Source organism: Thunnus thynnus, chromosome 5, assembly GCF_963924715.1.
Source record: "Thunnus thynnus chromosome 5, fThuThy2.1, whole genome shotgun sequence".
NCBI classification, from domain to species: Eukaryota; Metazoa; Chordata; class Actinopteri; order Scombriformes; family Scombridae; genus Thunnus; species Thunnus thynnus.
In genome coordinates, this window is record NC_089521.1 from 23,373,131 (window position 1) to 23,392,252 (window position 19,122).

Below are 19,122 nucleotides of genomic sequence, written 5' to 3' on the forward strand. Positions count from 1 at the left end.
AAAAAAAAGTCATGCATGAAACCTTCACACATGCTCACACAGATTTAGTCGAGTCTCACTGCTTAATCTTGCTCATACTGTCTTTTTTTTCCCCCACACACACAAAAAAATTGGTCTAAACTGATGAATGCATTTTCTAGTCGAGTTGGTACGCATGTTACATTGGACAGGACAGACAGGAGAGGACAGGAGAAGATGGACTGACTCCCAGAGGGGGGGAGGGAAGGATGCAGAAAATTCAGTGTGACTCTAAACCTTATTATCTTTGCCTTGATGACTCCAATGGTGCAGGAATCAATACAGCCTGACTGGCTCCAGGGGCACAGGGCCCACTACAGGAAGCGGATATCTCCAAACTATCCATTATGGATGAGAGGAGAAGTGTAAAGATGGAAAAAAAAAAAAAAGGAGGAGAGAGAAAGGATGGAAGACGGGGCCAGATGAGAGGGATAAGAGGGTGAAAGGACAGGAAGGAGGGATGAGAAGAAGGGGAAATGAAGATGAGGAGGAGGTGAAGGTGATATTTTACAGCAGGGCATCGAGCCTTGCAGCTGTTTGTGTTTTTGTTGTAGTTCAGCTGCCTCAATGTGACTGGTTCCTGCTGTTCCTCCAGTTGGTTGCAATGTTTATTTCCAGCTGAGGGAACGGCCACAGCCCTCACAGCTATCAAAATTAAATTGTCTTCTTCTCGCCCACTCACAGCTTGTTCTCAACCCTGCAACTTGCCAAGATTTTTTTGTATCACTTCTTCTTCTCCTTCTCCTCCTTGCTGCAGCATCCTTCCCATCGTTCTTACGTATCCCTCCTCGCTGCAGTTATTTCTTCCACTCCACTCTGGCTGCTATGCTCTCTGGCAATACCCTGTTTCACATATGCAACCCCAGCCCCCTCCTCCCTCTGTCTCTTTCTCATCACTCTTGTGGTCTCACTCCTCCTCCTCCACTGTGATGTGAGGTCACAGCTGGGGAGCCCTATGATTTGACAGCTAAATGTTTATGTGAGGGTGCATTCATGTGTGTGTGTGTGTATGTGTGTGTGATTGAGGGGGCTTCTGTGCCACTGAGCGCCTGTGATAGAAGGGGGCAGGATGCCATGACAGCGGTTGCTAACCAGCACTACCAGACTAGCAGTATATCCAGAGGCATGCTGTAGCAGAGAGATATACAGCTGACTCCACTGCTGCCAACGCCAACGGGACCGTAGCTACAGGCGTGTTGGGATGCGTCTGCTTGCACCTCAGGGCTGTGTGCTTGGGAACAGAGGTGGGTGACAGAGTGGGCTCACTGTTTGGTTTGTGTGCGTGCAACGTGGAGGTGCCAGAGTAGAGCGGAGAGTTGGGAAGTTTGCCGGCTTCCCTTGGGTTATTGTAAGCGTGTGTCTGTGTATGTGTGTGTTTCCCGGCACAGTGCTGGCTCCGAGATTCTGTCCTCTGCAGAGGGAATAGCTCATTATCTGCCTCTCAGAATAAAGCATCCTACCTCAACACTGCAGTGCTGCACACTGAAAGGATGAACCTATTGAAGCATTATATGTGTGTGCTTGTGTGTGTGTGTGTGTGCCTTTTAGTTTGAAGGTTGTATTAAGGAAAGGGGTGGTGGCTGTCACAATATCTGTGTCTCTGTTATATCTCTTCTCTATGTAAGTGCATCATGCAAGTATTTCTGAGTCTTGTCACTTTGATGTTTTTCTTACTTGAGGCATTGCTTGCACATGTTTGAGCCACCAAGACAGCTGTTCATACTATATTCATTGCTTAATATCTCTTTTTATATTACTGCTGTATGACGTGTCACATTTTCAATGTGTGATTTATTCATATCAAGGCTCACTTGGAGGCAATTTTGTCCTATAAGCCCAGTGTAGCCTATCAGGGCAAATAGTAGTGTAGCTTCGTCATCATGTATGCTGTGATAATGTCTGTCCTATATGTGCATTGTTCTCTCATGAATGTTGCATTTGTAGGCCTTGAGTGTTAGAAATGTTGCTTTGTGTTATGTTTTTCCAGCTCAGAAGCTGCTCTGCTTCTGTAACACCATATGACGGGACCTTTAGGCTATTTAATGACTTTCTATGCATGATTTTACATTACTTGGCTTGTAACATCAACAGCAGCATAAAATGTTCCTCCGCAACCTCAGAATTCAGAGTCTGTCTTTCTGTGCTTTGAGGAATTCATATGAGAGCCAGCCCTGCATGTGCAAAAGGTTTTTTGATTAGTAGGCCATGTTGATTGATGGGTAATTTTCAAGCAAAGAAGCAAACTGTATGTTGACAAAATTTGCACCAAGGAAGTAAATCAGATGACAACCCAAGGTGAAATGACTTTGGCTTGAATTTTCTAAATGTGTGTGCCCAGGCCCTGAAAACCCTTTTTCAAGCAATTTAGTAGAAGTAACGGAGTTCTACAAAACAAATTTTTTGGCAAAGTTTGAACAGTTTTTTGAACATTTTAATGACAGTTGTGGAGTTGTTTGCTGATGTTGCCAGGCTGCTGTCAATCTCATCTGATCAAAACACACAGTCATGATGAAGCAGATGAGTTTTTTAGCAGTGCTAGTTAGGAACGATAATGATGGTCTGTGAGTTGGTCGGTCCACCGCTTTGATCCAGACTGAAATATCTCACCCTTCAAGATCATCCGGGAAATGGGAATGTATTTACAAAATTCCATGTCAATCTATTGACATGAAAAGACATTCACAGTTCCCACATGATGTATCCCAATGACTGGTGATCCTCTGACTTTTCCTACACTTGTTAACTATAAGTGAAATGTCTCAACAACTACAATGGGTAGCCATAAAAATATGGAACACACATTCACAACCCAGCCAGGATGACAACTTTAACTTTGATTGTTGCTTATTTAGTCACGTCTATTTAATGTAATAGTAAAATGCGTTTGGGTATTGAGTGTTAATAATGTAGATGTTGTAAAACATGAATCACAGCTGGTAAAATTAGTTCAGTATCAGTTTTCTTTTTTCTCTTGTCTGTCCTATCAGCAAATGAAAGCAATCTGATTGTGCTGCACTTCCTGCCTCATGCTCCAGCTGACGTACTCTAAAAAGTCCTCTTGCAACAAGAGCTAACTGCCTTTCAAGGTCTCTTCATTTACCCAGACCTCTTAGCACTACTCATATTAACATCCAGACAAAAGCGTTTTTTTTGGGCAGGTTGGGCCAAATTGGGCTCTTCCAAGTCACAGGTTGTCTAGCTTGTTCTGCTTCTATTCTTTTCAACTGACTCATTGAGCAGAAGTAAAAGGCTTTGAAGGAAGGATCAGATCTGTACAATCAGGGGCAATTTACTTTGGCTTAAATTCAAGCCACTGAGAGAGTGTAGTCACGTCTGTCCTATTATCAGTCGACCATAAACAGCAGTAATAAACATTATGCAAAACAAGTTCATGTGTTCATGTGTGGCACATGAATAAACTCTGATTCACTGACCTGTTCTTAACCTGATGTATGTGAGGTGAAAGTTCACTAGTTATTTAGCAGGACGGCGTTAACAATACACACATTGCTGCTTGCTCTAACACCTACACATTTACACACACATGCACCACTTCGGAGCCAAAGAAACACAAAAGGCTATTTGCGGGAGTAAAGCCAGTTAAACATGGTCAACAACTACATGTCTGATGGGAGGACAATCAATGAAAAAGATTCATTGTGGACCACTAAGTCTCTGTAGAAAGTCTGTTTGAGTACAGGAAATGCTTCATGAGGAGTGTCATAGAATATGTATGTGTGCATGTTTCTGTTCTTCCTCTCATGCATTCAGTCTCCTCATTATGCTGCTGACATGCAACACCACATCAAATGTGATCATAGGGAAAAGAAACCAGGGCACAGCAGATTTCAGACAACTGAAAGACTTATCACAAATTTGGCACTTGCCTTCCAACAGTGTTTAATGGTTGTATCTAGTCTATGATGTCATCAGACCCAGTTTAAAATGAATTTGCAATAATTCTTCATGTTTGCTCTAACCAGTTATAGCAAAAAGTGCGTAGAGTTTAACGATTTACTGATTTACATGATTAGATGCACAATCAATCACCTGCGGATCATAATCGGCCGATAAATGCAGTAAATAAATAATAGGTGAATGGAAGATGATTTTTAATTTCACTGCTCATGATCACAAATTAGAACGAGTTCGCAGAATGCCAAGTTGGCAATGAAAAACTCCTCATGCACGGCAGGTGGGATATTGGATATTTTACTGTTTATGCTTTCTGTGCACTTTTACACAGTGTGCTATTGTTAGAAAAGAATCTGAGCAAAGAGCACTTTCAAAATGTGATCAGCAGCCCCCACTTTTTAAAAAAAATGTTAGCTTACAGTAAGTATCAGTTTTGGAAAATCCAGTCAATGCTTCCCTAATCTACCATGCATTTGTTCAATAAGCTGTCGGTGCAGACTGTCCAATACTGGTACCCAAAACTCATAGAAATCCATATCTAACTGAAACAAACACTAACGATTACCTGTAAATGCCAAAGCTTTTTTTTGCCTGCTGTGTTCATAGTGGTATTGTGAAACTCTGTTTACTCGCTCTGAATGTACTGCAGTTCTGTAACATAGACAGTGGAGAGGAAATGATCCTCTTTAATTCCTGTCAGTGGAGGGATTGTGCTGAGTCAGAAGTCTTTTGTAAATCAAAGTGAAATGAAGCCAGCCAGACACAAGCCTTATGCTCTGCCCCATGTTGTATGCTTCCGAGAGATATGCATTGCATTGCTTTTGATTAGCCAGAAAGTTCATGGTTTATGAATAGTAGCGGAGTGCCCGCTAAAAGGCAAAAATGGTACCCCCCCTGCTCCTTGGCACAATTCCTCTGACTTTTCAGTGTCCAGTCTAGCTGACATAAGTGAAAGCTGTTAGATTGGATTCGGTCTGAAGCATCATCGGCAGCTCTCATGACCTCATCCATTAGCTTTAATGAATTGAAGGTTAAGTGCAGACATTTGAAGGTTTGAGATCTCACTGGATACATTTTATTATGAGTGCAATGACTTTGTCTGCTTTCAGCACTCAAAACACATTGCTTCCGTCTCTTGCTCTCCACAATCCCTTTTATTTTCTGTAATCACTTATGTAAGTTGAATGACCCACAAAGTTACTCACAGCTTTAGATAATACTGCAGGATTTTCCCTTAACTGTATTTCCTAATGCTTCAGTCCTGTCTGTGTCATTCCCAAGCCCTGGTGTAATTTAAGGTCATAGGAGTGAATGAAGATCAATTAAGATGCCTTTCCTTCCCTCAAAGCGTCAGCTGGACATAAATTGCCCGGTAAGATAAATGGTAATAGGATACGGTAGCTGGAAAGATTGGGGAGCTCTGCATGATTAAACAGCATGAAATTCAATAACTTCAATCAATTCATTGCCTGGTGTTTTGTTGTCCCAGCACAAAGCCTTTTTTGTTTCTTTTTAGAATTATCACACAATTTATCATGTTGTCAGCTGGCGGGGCGGGGTCCAGTCAATACCAAGTCATTTATGCTTCTGTATGTGGTAATACAAACCTAAAGCTTACTGAAACAAGGACACATTTGTTGTGTGTGCCTTATAAGACTCCAACCCTCCAAAACCTACTCTAGTGTCCCCTCTACCAAATCCCCACAGCTCTTGCTCAGCATTTTCTCAGTTAATACAACCCAAAGGCACTATGTGAGAATTTGTATTATAGTGGCTGCCTCCTGTCCCCACAACACAGCAGACACCATCTAAACCTCATGTCACCACACAGGCCAAGTAAGAATTCACAACTGGGAGCAGCTGAATAATGTATATCATCTATTTACTGTACTGTTTGTCCGTGAGCAGTTCTCAGCTTCTCTCTACCTCTCAGTTGTCTTTCCACTCCAGGAAATGGCAACGATGAACCTCCAGTCAAAAAATCCACTCTATTTTAAACTTTTGAAAACCTTACTCTTCCTGTAAAAATGTACTTATTTGTGATTGTAGCCTAACCAATGCTGGATTGGACCAATACTGGGCTATGGGTTCAAACCCACCTGCCTGCTTGGGCCTTAAAGTTTGCATCTGTGCCTGTGTGGGTTCTCTCCAGCTTCTTCCACAGACCGAAAACATGCAGGTTAGGTTAACTGACAACTCTAAATTGCCCTTAGATGTGAGTGGTTGTCTGTCTCTATATGTCAGGCCTGTGATTGACTGGCGACCTGTCCAGTGTGTACCCCGCCTCTCGCCCAGTGTCGGCTCCAGCTATCTGGATAAGCGGTATGGAAAATGGATGGATGGATGGATGGAGTTATATATTGAACACTGAACATAATTTCAAATATAAGCCTGTTTTCCTTTTATGTTTGCCTTTATTACTAATGAAAACAAAGCTTTTACAGCATCAGAGAGCAACAGAAATTAAGAATTAGTTGTCTGGTGTTTGTCCCCGTATTAAGATCAGTTCAGAAGTGACAACATAGTGATAGATATCTATCCTTTGCTTTGTATATAGGTGTTTCAGGTGACCATTGGGTGAAAGATTGCACCTTTAACAAATGGAAGCTTTGAGACATTGAATATGCTCAGTCATTAATAAAAGTAAAGTAAGTAAAAGTTAACGTAATCCTTCTTCTTTAAGTATCTTTTCAAAGAGGCAGGATAAAGGGACTTCAAAGAAGGGTTCAATTTGGCTTTCTTTAGTCAGGTGAATAGAAAAGGAGAAGAGAAATACAGAATTAAAACGAACTACAGAATGTGTTTAAGGCTGGGAGAATTACATCAACTTTTCAGTGAGCAGTCCATATCACAGCAGTAGTCTTTCATGTCTTATTATTACTTACTTGATAGAAGTTTTTTTTCTGCAAAGCATGTGTTTTCTTGGCCTCCTCAGCAAGGGGCATCTTTTCCAGGAGAAAAAAATGCTTGCCCTGCCACAGTAGAGGGGATAATGATTATGACAGTGCTGATGATGTGTCTGGCCCGCCGCCAGGCTAATGATGAGAGTGTATTTGAGGGGACGGAGGGGAAGGAGGGGGGCGGGTTACAGTTGGGGGAACAGGGAGAGAGGAGGTGTTGTGAAATTGTGTGTGTTTGGGCTAGAGTGTCTCTGCATGTGTGAGTGTGTGTGAGTGGGACAGGAGGGCTTAAAAGATTAAACCCCAGCCTGGCCACAGTCGAGGAGGGAAGACCCCTCTTTGGAGCGCTCTCACTGCAGGGAGGCTTCTTCAGTGGCGTCCCATTTGCATGGCTCCCTGTCCTGCTCAGGGAATTAGCCTTTTCTTTTCCCATTGTCCCTCCCTCCTCTCTGCACCTTGGAGAGAGTGCCTCTGTCCCACAGCATTACTTGTTTCGGAGGCAGACAATGGAGCGGAGTATTTAGGACACTTGGAAGGGTAGTCATGTTGGAGGGGATGGGGACACAGGCTGCTAAGTAGCTCATCTCATCACATAGCCACTGGCATGATAGCTCTCCACAGCAAGGTAAGCACTGAGCAGAGTCACACACACACACACTCCGTGCCCTGATTGTTTCAATGTGTGTCACTTAGAGCTCTGTGTGGTGATGGTTTTCCTCTAATAGGTAACCTCCTCCTCCTCTTGACCATAAGGCAATTAAGCGGGATGTTTGTGGCTTATTTTTATGATTCCATTTTAAACATTCCCTTTGTCAAGTTAATCTGTGGCCTAATGTTGGATTCACACCCTCTAATCCAATAAGGGAATGAATGGGGAACGTTGTGGAGAAGACTAGACTTAGATTAATCTTTCTATTATTTGCAATTTATTGTAGCTACCCTATGCAGAATAAATGCCCTGTATTCACACTTTCCCTCCGAGACCTTTCTTTGTGCAATCTGAGGGCAGTGATTGTTTTTCTCAGTATACTTCTGGAAGCTACCCCATAGACTGCTTATGTTAAATTGTATGGGTTATTATTGTTTATGTTTTGTTTTTATTCATGTTTATTTTTTTAAAAACATGTTTCAAAATAAAGTTTCAGATCAAATCAAGCACTAATTGCTATACATGAACACTTCTCTCTTATCTGCACAGCTGTGCCGTCAAGGGTAAGCAGCACTCCTTCACCTAATAATTACAGTCCTTTAAAGTACAGTGTATGGCCATCATTGAATGGGGGCCAAGATATATAGCTTCTTAAACATGTCACTGCTCTCCTATAGAAACCTCTTAGCCAGTATCTTTATTGAACAGATGTGGCATAAAGTAATTAAATTGAGTGCTCTTTTTTTTATAGATTGCAAGTCTCCTGTGACCTTTGCCTGTATGGCATATTTATCATAAATGATGTGACATACTTTCCTTTTTTTGGGAGCCCATATAATGTAATTTCCAATAGTAATAAAGTAAGATCTGCTGGCTCTGTCTTGGACCTGACAGAAAGTAACACATACTTTGATGGTTGTTGCTCCCAAAGGTCAATACATTTCAGTGTTATGAAAGATTACCTTAACATAACAGGACTTGGAGCCCTCAGCCATGCTTGCTGCACATAGGCACAGCTGTGAAGTAAGCTGACATGCTCATAATGACACAGGTAATATTTAACAGATTTATTATCTTAGGTAAGTCTGTTAGCATGCTAACAAGTAACGCTAAACACAAAGTACAGCTGAGGCTGATGGGAATGTCATTAGTTTTGCAGGTATTTGGTCATAAACCAAAGTATTGGGAAAATTGAAACTTTGACACGATGATAGATGAAAAGTCATCAAAAGGGGATCACTGGTTAGTAGGATTCATTCTCTAAGGATCATTGACGTTTCTACCAAATTCCATGAAAATCCATCTAATAGTTCTTTAGGTATTTCAAAGTAGGACCAAAGTAGGGGACCAACATTGCCTTCCCTAGAGCCAAGCCATAAAAGAAATGGACAGAGCACCGGTATAAATCACAACTTTATATCCTACGTCGAGATGTGTGATCATATACTCACTTATGATATTAATGTTTTTTGCAGATACCATAGTTTGCATACCTGATTTGAGGTTAATGTAATTCATACAACAGTCCAGCTCTATTTTTTTATGGATTGAATGACTGTTTGTCATTGATATTCAGGTCAGCTGAGGTTGCTGAGCCTGTGTGGCCCTGGGGGGCATTGTGTTGACTGCAGGGGTCGGGATAAATAGCTTACATTAGCATGACTGCTTCTATTGGCTGAGAGACAGAGAGAGAGAGGGAGAGAGAGGGGGGAGAGAAAGGGGGAGAGAGACAGAGTGACACAGTGAATAAGCCATGAATTGATCCTCTGCAGCTGGATTACATCATGAATAATAGTTCATACCGAGTGTGTCTGCTCTCTGGGTTGGGGAGGCATTGAGGGGTTTTTGTAGGGGATGGACAAAAATAACTAACAGTCTAAAGCGATCCATCATGTAATACATCAACAAAACAAATAAGAGCCTGAAAATTTTAATTCAGTCTTGAATCCATTTGTAACAAAAATTGAAAACATATCATTTGTTGCACGCACTTTTTATTAGATTGTAATATATTTTAAGGTGTTCCTGTCATTCATAATTAGTTAAAGCTAATTCTGAGCGTGCCATTTTCTTTATCAATAAGAAAATAATCTATAATCGTACAATTTCTAGGATAAGAACAAGATGAGCATGGTTTCAGCTGGTCCTGCTGAAAAAGAAAACATTTTTAGATGGTTCTGTTCACCCAAACTGCTAAAATGGGACAGTGAAAAGTGAATTCTGGAGAAATCAAGTTGTTGCACGCTGAAAAAGAGTAGTTATTTTCTCTATCAAGTGCTGAACCAGTTCCTGCTTAGCAACAGGGGGCCTGTGCAGTTCAAAGCATGTAAAGAGCATCTTTATCTGCAGGTGTTATTGTGTGTGTGTCTTGGGGTTACTGCTCTATCTGCTGTGTAATAGGCTTGGATAGCCTATGTCTACATCCTTTATTTAATTGAATCATTCTGTTGGACTTCTGGGAGATATAAACCTGTTTGTCTGTAGTGAAGTCCAGGCTTATTTTCCACACAGATAGAAGATGCACTCCAGTGTAGATAGAGTGTATCTTTCAGAGCTGAGGTCATATAGATGCTCTCAGGCTCATTTTGGAATCAAAATCAATGATTTTGTCATAAATAATTCATAGGTAAGACTAAATCTATCACCACTACTCCGTGGTAGAATAACACTTGATTCAGCATGAAAATGAAATGGATCAAAGCTTGTGTTAAATTCTGGGATTTGTGTAAAAACACAGTATATAGTCATACCAGGAGTCTGATTTAATCAGGTGCGAGATGTGTGCTGTTTTCAGTTTCTTTCCATTTAAGAGAAAATCACATTGAACCACATTTTGAAACGAGGTTACAGCAAGTTTACACCAACTGTGAACTGTAAAGAAGCTACAGTACATATTTGGTGACACTACAGCTGAGATTTTCCGCTGTAAATAGCGAGACGTTAACAGCCTGGATGAAGGAGAACTGTGCTTGTTTCTAATAGAATTGCTTTAAATCTATTAACTAAATTAATTCTTAATGGAAAATTAAATGATCAAACCAGTTGACTCCCAACTCCTGCAGCAGACACCAGTAGAAGCGGTTATACTGGCCAGCTGTTAGGTGTGCGCATACATAATTTCATGAATGTGAATCAGAAAAAACAGCAACTGTTCTCAGCAGATTTCAGATAAATAAAGCTGAAAAGAGATTGGACAATAATGCCCCTTAAACCAGACTAAGTCGCTGCTGCCTCCATCAAATGATGTCAGGCAAAAATATCTCACAGTTTCATTTTAATTTAATCTGGATCAATATTCTTGTCCATGTCTCGCTTGTTTTTTTCAGCAGCATTAGGGGATGATACCAAATCTTATCTGCAGTATCATATCACATGATTTTAGAATGAGTAATCATCAGATAGCATAATAATATTGGATTCCACATCTCATGTCTCAGTGTAAGTGCTAATAAATTGTCCTGCGGGGGCATAAATAAGTGAATCACACAATAACCAGCTGATTCCCTTCCAAAATTTATGGTCAAATTTGACATTTTGGAAAATATGCTTATTTACTTTTTTGCCTAGAGTTAGATGAGAAAATTGATACCACTCTCATGTCTGCACAGTTTATTCCTAAAGCTATTGTCAGCAGCTGGTTAGCATAGCTGAGCATGATCATTGGAAATAGGGGGAAACAGCTTGCCTGGCTCTGTCCAAAGGTAACAAAATATGCCCACGAGAATTTATGCTAAGCTATGCTCCAATGTCAGAAAAAAATGGCCTGTTACAATTTCTCCAACCCCAAGGAGATGTAAAACCCAAAGATATTTACTTTACAGTTGGAAGTTGGAAAGAATGAATGTTTTTCAATTTTTGGTCAATAAATGACTGATGCAGTTAATCCCTTATCACAATAGTTGCAGGTTCATTTTCTGTTGATCGACTGATAGATGAATTGACTAATTGTTTTAGCTCCTAACAGCGCTTCCTGTCTTTACTAGATGCTAGAAACGTTTACATCCTTATGGAATTGTGACATTACCGGGATGCTGCAGGAGCTGACACTGTCTCTAAGTGGTGCACATTTTCCCTTCTTCAACTGATTAAGACCAAGCCAGCGTTAACCCCATCTTAGCTTCCCTCTTGCGGGATTATCACAAATCTGATGTTAATGACTGATTGTGGTGGTGGTGTTGATTGTGTCTGTGTGTATAAATCGTAGTGGCGGTGGTGGGGGGATGAGTGGGTTTGTTGGTGCAACATCTTGTTTTTGAAGTCTACCACTCTGACCCCTCCATCATCCTCTCCTCCACCCGATCCTCTTTTGTCTTCATTCCTCCTCCCCCACATCACTGGATCTGCCTCAGCTGATAAGGGAAGACGTTTCCATAAAGTTCCACACTCGATTATGCGGCGCACATCAGGCCAAGCACAGAAAAGGAGGGGTTTCACTCACTTTCGCTTAGCCTATAGTGCCCTAAGGGGGTTTTGGGGTCATGATAAAAAGCACAAATGACAGTATTGGTCATTGGAGTGCGGCGGTAAAATCTCTGAATCTGCCCCCTGCAGCCTCTATGCGATGTAATATGATTTCTGATTTCTGAGTGATGAGAATTTATAGGGGAGTAAAAGTAGAGAGAAAGAGATTGAAATTCAGTGAGCAAAGCTTGCAAAGAGAAAAAAAAAAGCTCCACGACAAGAAAAAAAACACCAGAATCAAACCAAAAGCAGTAATAGCTCTGGCAGCGTCTAGGGTGTGATTTATGGGGGAGAAGAAATGGCCTTGTTTGAGGGCTGTCTCAAATGGGCCTCGTGATTTACTGTGATGACTGGAGCGCTGTCATCACATGCATTCAGGCTGCTAAGATAGGACAGGAGAGGTAGGGGGCCCCATTAATACTGATTATAAGAACATGCTGCCTTTCTGTGTGGTGCTGGTCTGATGGTTTTTTACAGTGTATCAATTCAGTGACGGTTCTTAATGTGATAGATGGGATACATGGTTGTTTCGCTATGTACTGTGATGCTATAATAAGGCTCCTTGCTATTTCCTCTAATCTCCTAAGTGCATCTATTAAAATCATGTATGATTTATGAGTTATAGAAATTATACTTACAGTAGCAATATAGCTGTAGAGTGAAGTAGATGGAGGGAGGGAAAGAGTGAGTGACTTTTAATAAACTTATTTTTTTTCCGTGCTTTTCCTGACTTCAAAAGATGAATGTCTTTAATAGATCAGCAGAGCACCGTAGTTCTTCGTTCCACAACAGCAGTGTTGTTCCAGATTAAAATGAGTGTTTGCATAGTTTCATTGCCGGTCACAAAAGGTCCCCCGCAGCACACAAACTGCTCCTTTTGAAAGGTGTTGCTAGGATACAGGCCAGCATGAAGATGAAATCCCCTCAGTATTGCTTTCCTGCAGCTGTATAGCTCGGACATTATGTCCAACTTATTGCGTGTGCAGTGTAGATGCATGGGTGTTTCTATATGCATGTACATTACGCCTGACCATTTGTCTTTTTCATTTTTTTCTGTCTTAGAGTCCATGTGTGAACGATTGCGTTTGTGTCATGCAAAGCTCACATATTACACGGTGTCTCTTCTATCATTATCCATTTTCTGTAATAGGACTCTATTTGTCTGGTGAACGCTGAGGTCTCAATCCTACTGTCACACCTCTGAGTCTCCGCCAGCTGAGACCTCAGGCTGTGCAAAAAGAATCAATAGTGTCTGCCTCATGTTCAATTACACTCTAATCAACACACCCATCCAGCACAACCTGGGAATGAATGGACAGGTTGGCTAATATTGAACTGCTGTTCTGCGCTGTGATACAAGGAAAAGGTGTTATATTAGGTTGTGAGTTTTGACTGAAAAAGAGTGCTCGTCATGAAGCACTGGAAATGAATGAAAGTGACAAAAATCATGGTGCAAATAAAAGAGTTTCTTTCTCAGCTCTTAAAATGTCCAAAGACTCGGTGTTATGCTAAGAATTTACACACTCATTGTTTTTATCTCACCTGCACCTGGCACATCAGTTTTCCCCATCTAATTTCCCTTCTGAGTTATTTCTGAGAGCATTATAAATGATTAAATGATTAACTGGGTTAGTTATTTAGTAAAAAACTAAAAAATGTTATGTTTAATAAAACTAATAATTCTAAACACTTCAAATATTTTCTGTTTGATCTGATTTATAATATTAATTATATGTAGAAAATGAACATCATGAAATAATAGTAATAATCTCTCCTCTCGTCTCTGTCAGTGCTCCTGGTGTTTCCTCACCCAGACAGCTGTTGCTTTTCATATTGTGTTACTGGGCGTGAGGTTGAGAGCTGGTGCCATGCTGGTGTTTATTGGTGTGGTGTTTACATCTCGGGGGCAGTGAATGAGCCGTGGGATGCCTGCTCAGAATGCTCAGGGTTTCTTCTGGCAACTGTCCAAATGTCAATCATCAAGCGTAAACCTATCAAGGAGCTTGTACCTCGGGGGCTGACAGGAAGCAGAGATACTGCAAAGATGATGCGGGCCTGTGGCACTGTCGATTTGCGGTCCGCATGGAGGCAGAGATTGGCTGGTACAGCTTGTCATGTGCTATGACATCCTGAAACAGAAAACATCACATATATAGTAAGGCTGCCATGTGAGGCGTATAACTTCTGTTGGTACTAATACTGATTTCGACTTTATCCTTTAAAACCTTTTTTTCCTGACTTTTAATGTGAACATTGGTTTGATGGGAAACAGGCATTCATGTTTTGCTGCACCACAGACGCAGCCAAAACAGATCACGCAGTTCATTGTTTAACTGGTCATCAGCCTCTATATGCAGAACCAGTTTATACAGTACAAGTCAAAAGTTTGGACACACCTTCTCATTCAAGTGAATGTATATTGTGAAACTAAATAAATAGCAAACACTGTGAATTCACAGTTTTAGCAAACAATAACATGTTTTTTATAAAGATTTTTCCATCATTTGACTCTCTTTTTTTTTTTTTGTCTTTTTAAGGAAAAACAGGAGGTCCTGCTAATGTTCCATCAGCTGAGCTTCTAGCTGTAACCCCACCAGGTGGTTCTCACTTCAACATCATGCTGCACCTCACCCTGCTCCTAGATCTCCTGCTCCTCTCACTCTCCCTTGCAGGTCAGTAGCATGCTGCGCACATTCAGTTGAAAGGGAATGGCTAAATCAATTCTCAGAATGTGTTAAAAGATATTTTGAGATACTGCATTACTACTACTGCTGGATGAAAGCCTCACATCTCTAAAAAAAACAAAAAACAGACTTTGCACTCCTTTTTAGTGTGGCAGTCATTCTGCTTTATATAGAGCTCTTGATTATTTTTATGACCCGACGAATGATTATATTTCTCAGCTCACAGCTAGAGTTCAAATAAACATATGTGAATCTCAGAGTTTTGACTTATTTGGCATCAGCGATACATAAAAAAATGTGGAAGTAGTTCAGCAATAGTAGAAGTGTGCTCACAGAGAATTTTCTTTTCAAATGTTGCCCTTGAGCAACACTCAGAAATCAAAGGAACTATGCTCGCTTGAGCTTGAGCTAGCTTGACTCTTGTATGTACTTCATCTTTCAAGTATCAATGTCCAAAAATCCAGTTGTCAGAGATTCATTTGATGCTAACAAACTTTCAGTGCAATATGTCCCATACAGATATGTATGCCCATATAGCAACTATAGAAACAGACAAACTTTGATTAGTGGCTATAGCCTCAAAGCATAAAAAACTCACACAGGTAGGAGGCAACTTGGATAGTAACACACTTGTCAAAACTGAATTGTCAGTCCTTTCATGCATGGGGAGCAGATAAGACAAGGCGCTAACAAGCTGCTAACTGCCAGCTTCAAAGGACATAGTAAATGTAATGATGTTGGCAGTTATATGTTTCACTGACAACTGTAAAGATGTAAGATGTAAATGTGATAAAACAAAATTAGACCCAGATACATTTAAGGTATGAGACACATCTGAAGGCTCACTGTAAAAGGGGCAAAAATTGTAGAAAAAGCTGCAAAATTTATGTGTATTTGATAGGCCAGGCTCGGCAATCGCCTGCCTTGGAGGGCTTCGAGTTTGCAGGTTTTCATTCCTTTTTTGTGAAACTGCTGTGCAGTCAGCTATGCTGGAAGCAAAGTAAAGTGGACAGAACACAGCAGGCCTGAAAATGACCTGTCTAAAAAAGATACAACCTCCTCTGTGTTCCCATACCTTGGGCTATTCTCTCTTGTTTCCAATTTGATTTCAACATGAACCAAAAAAAAAGAAGCTTGGATTGAGAATTCTTTTGGTTTCACAACTCATCTTTCTCAAATAGAGTTTGAAATCTAAGGGATTTATCTTTTTTCCTCTTTTCTTCCCCCTTTTTCCATGGGAATATACTTAAGTCATTGTTGCTGAGTTCACCAAACGTTTTGACAGCACTACAGCTAAAGCTTAGGATATCCTACTCACAGTGCACTCACATACGGCTTCAGAAAAGCATTGGGCAGATAAACTAAAGCTTCATTTATACTCCTTAGTGAGCGCGTACATGGACAGCCGCGTACACCACGGACAGGTAGTTATTCTGTTTATACTACCTTCTAGAGTCCGCTTGGAGGACGCGTTCCACACATTCACAATAGACCAGCATCTACAGGAAGACAGTGTTGTGACCGCGTGGACCGTTGTGGACAAGTCCACGCTGTCACAACAAGTTAGAGATATGCGTATGTCTGCATAGAGCCTACATGTACACCCTCTGGTGACAAAATTTGCGTCACACTGACCCTCGCAGACTCACGGACTCGCAGACACAGAAAATATAATTTTAGCTTTACACAAACACCATATACAGTACATGGTTGCATTGCACACATACAGTACACTCAGTATATAGAGTCTAACTACACAGGGCTGAACTGGATGGCTGTTCTATCTAAACAGACAGCAGCCAAACAGCAGACTCAGGTCATTACTGAGGGTAGAGAACATTGGCTTGACATTTTTGTTTAGCCCCAACAAGGAAAAAGTTTGATGGTTAATGTGATGACAGCAGAACAAGAGTCAAGCGCACACGATCCTACAACTAAAGCATGGAGTGAGTGTTTCCTATACAATTATTGTTGAAGCATCAGGTTGGTGGGATTGTTTTCTACCTTCTGTAAATGTACAGTAGCGTGTTACGTGAATACAGCAACACATAGTATATAAACTCATTCATCTAAGGCCAACCACAGTTGCTTTGAGTTTTGTATTTTATGGTGAAGGACAGGATGTAGTAGATTCCACTGAGTTGGCATTTAGCCCGAGGTAGTCTTTCAGTCAAAAAGCAGAGTTTCCAGCCATTCATCACATTCTCAGAAGCTAAAAAGGATTCTATCAAAGACCTGCCCTGCTCTGAAAACCCTCTGGATCATACCTTTTAATCCACTTTCAATTTATCCTGTGAGAATTGAGAGAAATACACCCTAAAATTTAAGAACACAGGGAGTAATCAAAATATTAATATTAGCATTCATATATGTGCAATGTCATGATTAAATATGCTGACATGATTTCCTTTGTTAACTGTTACAGATGCATCGATGCATGGGGAGGTACCTGACTTTTATGGAGGTAAGACTTGATTATAATAACAAATAGTAATTGTTATTTCTTCCAATGTCATAAAAAATCTTCCTGTACTTTTACTGTAACGTTAGTAGAGTTTTCAATAATGATGAAAATAGATGGTTTTGGCCAGTGTTATTCCCTGAGTGAGTCATTCAGCAGACACACATATAGACACAGCATGTTTTAGCCATTCCCATTTCTCTCCAGCTGAATGTTGCACAATGCACAACAGGTGTTGCAACACCACAATTTAGCCAAGAGGCTCTGCCAATCACTTCATTCAAAGTCAGAGTCGAATGGAAATGCAATTCACAGCTTTTGCCCTACATTCACCCACTATTTTTTCATTTGCATTACTGTTAATGTCCATAGATTTCTTTTGTGGGACAGGATTGAGCTGTTGTCTGTTTCTCAAAGAAATGTATGTCAGTTGCGATAAGGTTTTGAGCTCAGGGCGACCAAGAGGTTACAAAGAAATGTTTAATAACCAGAAATGTTGAAGAGTCTACAGACGTGTTTTGTCAAGTGTCCTTGAGGAATTCACAGGATTCCTAGCTTCTCATTCAAACCAAGACCAAACAAGTAAACACCTGAAACGTGATTCCTGGATAGCACCATGAGTCAACGACTTGTTTCCATTTAATTGTTCAAACCAGAGACAAACAAGCTGCACCTATTTAGGCAGCTTTGATGAGGCTTTGACCTTGGAGTTCAGAGGAGCAAGTATGCTGTGATTCATGGTCAAGGCTACGCCACTAGATCTGTTTGAGCAGAGTAAGGCCAGTGACTTGTTATTGCTCATTGTATTATCCTATATTTAAAACAATTCTCACACAAGAGCTTTTACTGACATTAAAGAACTCCTTCAGATATGTTTTAAGACATTTAAAATACTTAAAAGACATAACAATTCTTAAAAGTGAAAAGAAAAGCCGCTGTTTTAGTGTTTCGCAATTTCCTGTTTTCTTTCCAAATTTCCACCTACACCTTAATATTCTGCTGTTTTACAAAATACAATGAGAAACAAAAAAACACAAACACAAATAACAGAAGTATGTCAGCTCTAAATAGGCCTCAATTGCGGCTCTGCCCTGCCTCTGCCCAATGCAGCCCCTGAGGTGGTGAAACGACAATAGTATCTGCCTGTCAGGACTCGTTAAGGGACAGGCAGTGACAGACGGCTCCCTTTCTCATGTTCCACAATAGGACAGAACTAATGAAAATCTATTTGGAGGTCATGTTTCTTTTCCACTGTTGCTATTTCTGTATTCCTCCAACTTGCAGATGTACATTAATCCTACTGGAGATGGTTAAAATCCAAGACTCCGCAGATGAGTCAAGGATGGTCATTAGAGCCAGAAACTGTAGTAGAGCTACTGTGAGGCTATGTGGGTATGATGGATGAGATGGATGATATAAGGCTGCATGACTAATTTATACATTTTCTGAATGTATTTGTATAATTACTTATCCCTGAATGTCTCATTGTGTATTTATTTTTAACCCTTTGGGATTTTCATACTAACCCATCCATTATTGCGGGTCATTCTTGAATATCAGGGGACAGTCGTGGGGTAAGTCAAGTATGTTAGCGAAAGAAAGATAAAATGTTACATGTTGAAGCTTTGATTTTCAAAACTGCATCTGTATTCATTAGGTTAAATGTCTCACTAGTTTATTTAGATGGGTTGAATAATCAATTGAGATATGATCAATCAGAGTACCTTCCTGTTCTAGTTTGTAGAAGCAGTTGTTACTGTACTGTCCGTGTTTACTATCTGCATAAAATTTGTTCAATGTGTGTAACTCTGTGGGGGGAAAATAAAGTGGAGGCAGACTGTCAGCAAGTGGTAAATTGGAAAAAGGAAGGCTTGCTGATGTGTTGCTTGGGAACAAGTTATGATGCTGCATGCAGGTTGAATTGTTGATGGATCCAGAGAGGAGAGGAATCTTTTTTTTTCTGTTGGTCCCTCCTACATGTTTTCACCCCTTTCACTCTCTTTTCTTCTCTATGAAGAATGGGCTGTAGATTAT

At 40.6% G+C, this 19,122-nt stretch overlaps 1 protein-coding gene across 4 annotated transcripts in view; it reads left to right on the forward strand.

Annotated features, from left to right (window-relative positions):
- LOC137183304 (contactin-1a-like) overlaps positions 1–19,122 on the forward strand; it is a 71,223-nt gene that overhangs the window by 23,098 nt on the left and 29,003 nt on the right. For 2 of the 4 annotated variants that reach the window (XM_067590270.1, XM_067590269.1), the window contains exons 3-4: positions 14,481–14,615; positions 17,053–17,091. In XM_067590270.1, coding sequence (XP_067446371.1) covers positions 14,561–14,615; positions 17,053–17,091 — 94 coding nt within the window. In that variant the 5' untranslated portion in view covers positions 14,481–14,560. Of the gene's footprint in view, positions 1–1,025; positions 1,263–14,480; positions 14,616–17,052; positions 17,092–19,122 lie in introns of those variants that run through there. The other 2 variants (XM_067590268.1, XM_067590267.1) reach the window with 2 other exon arrangements.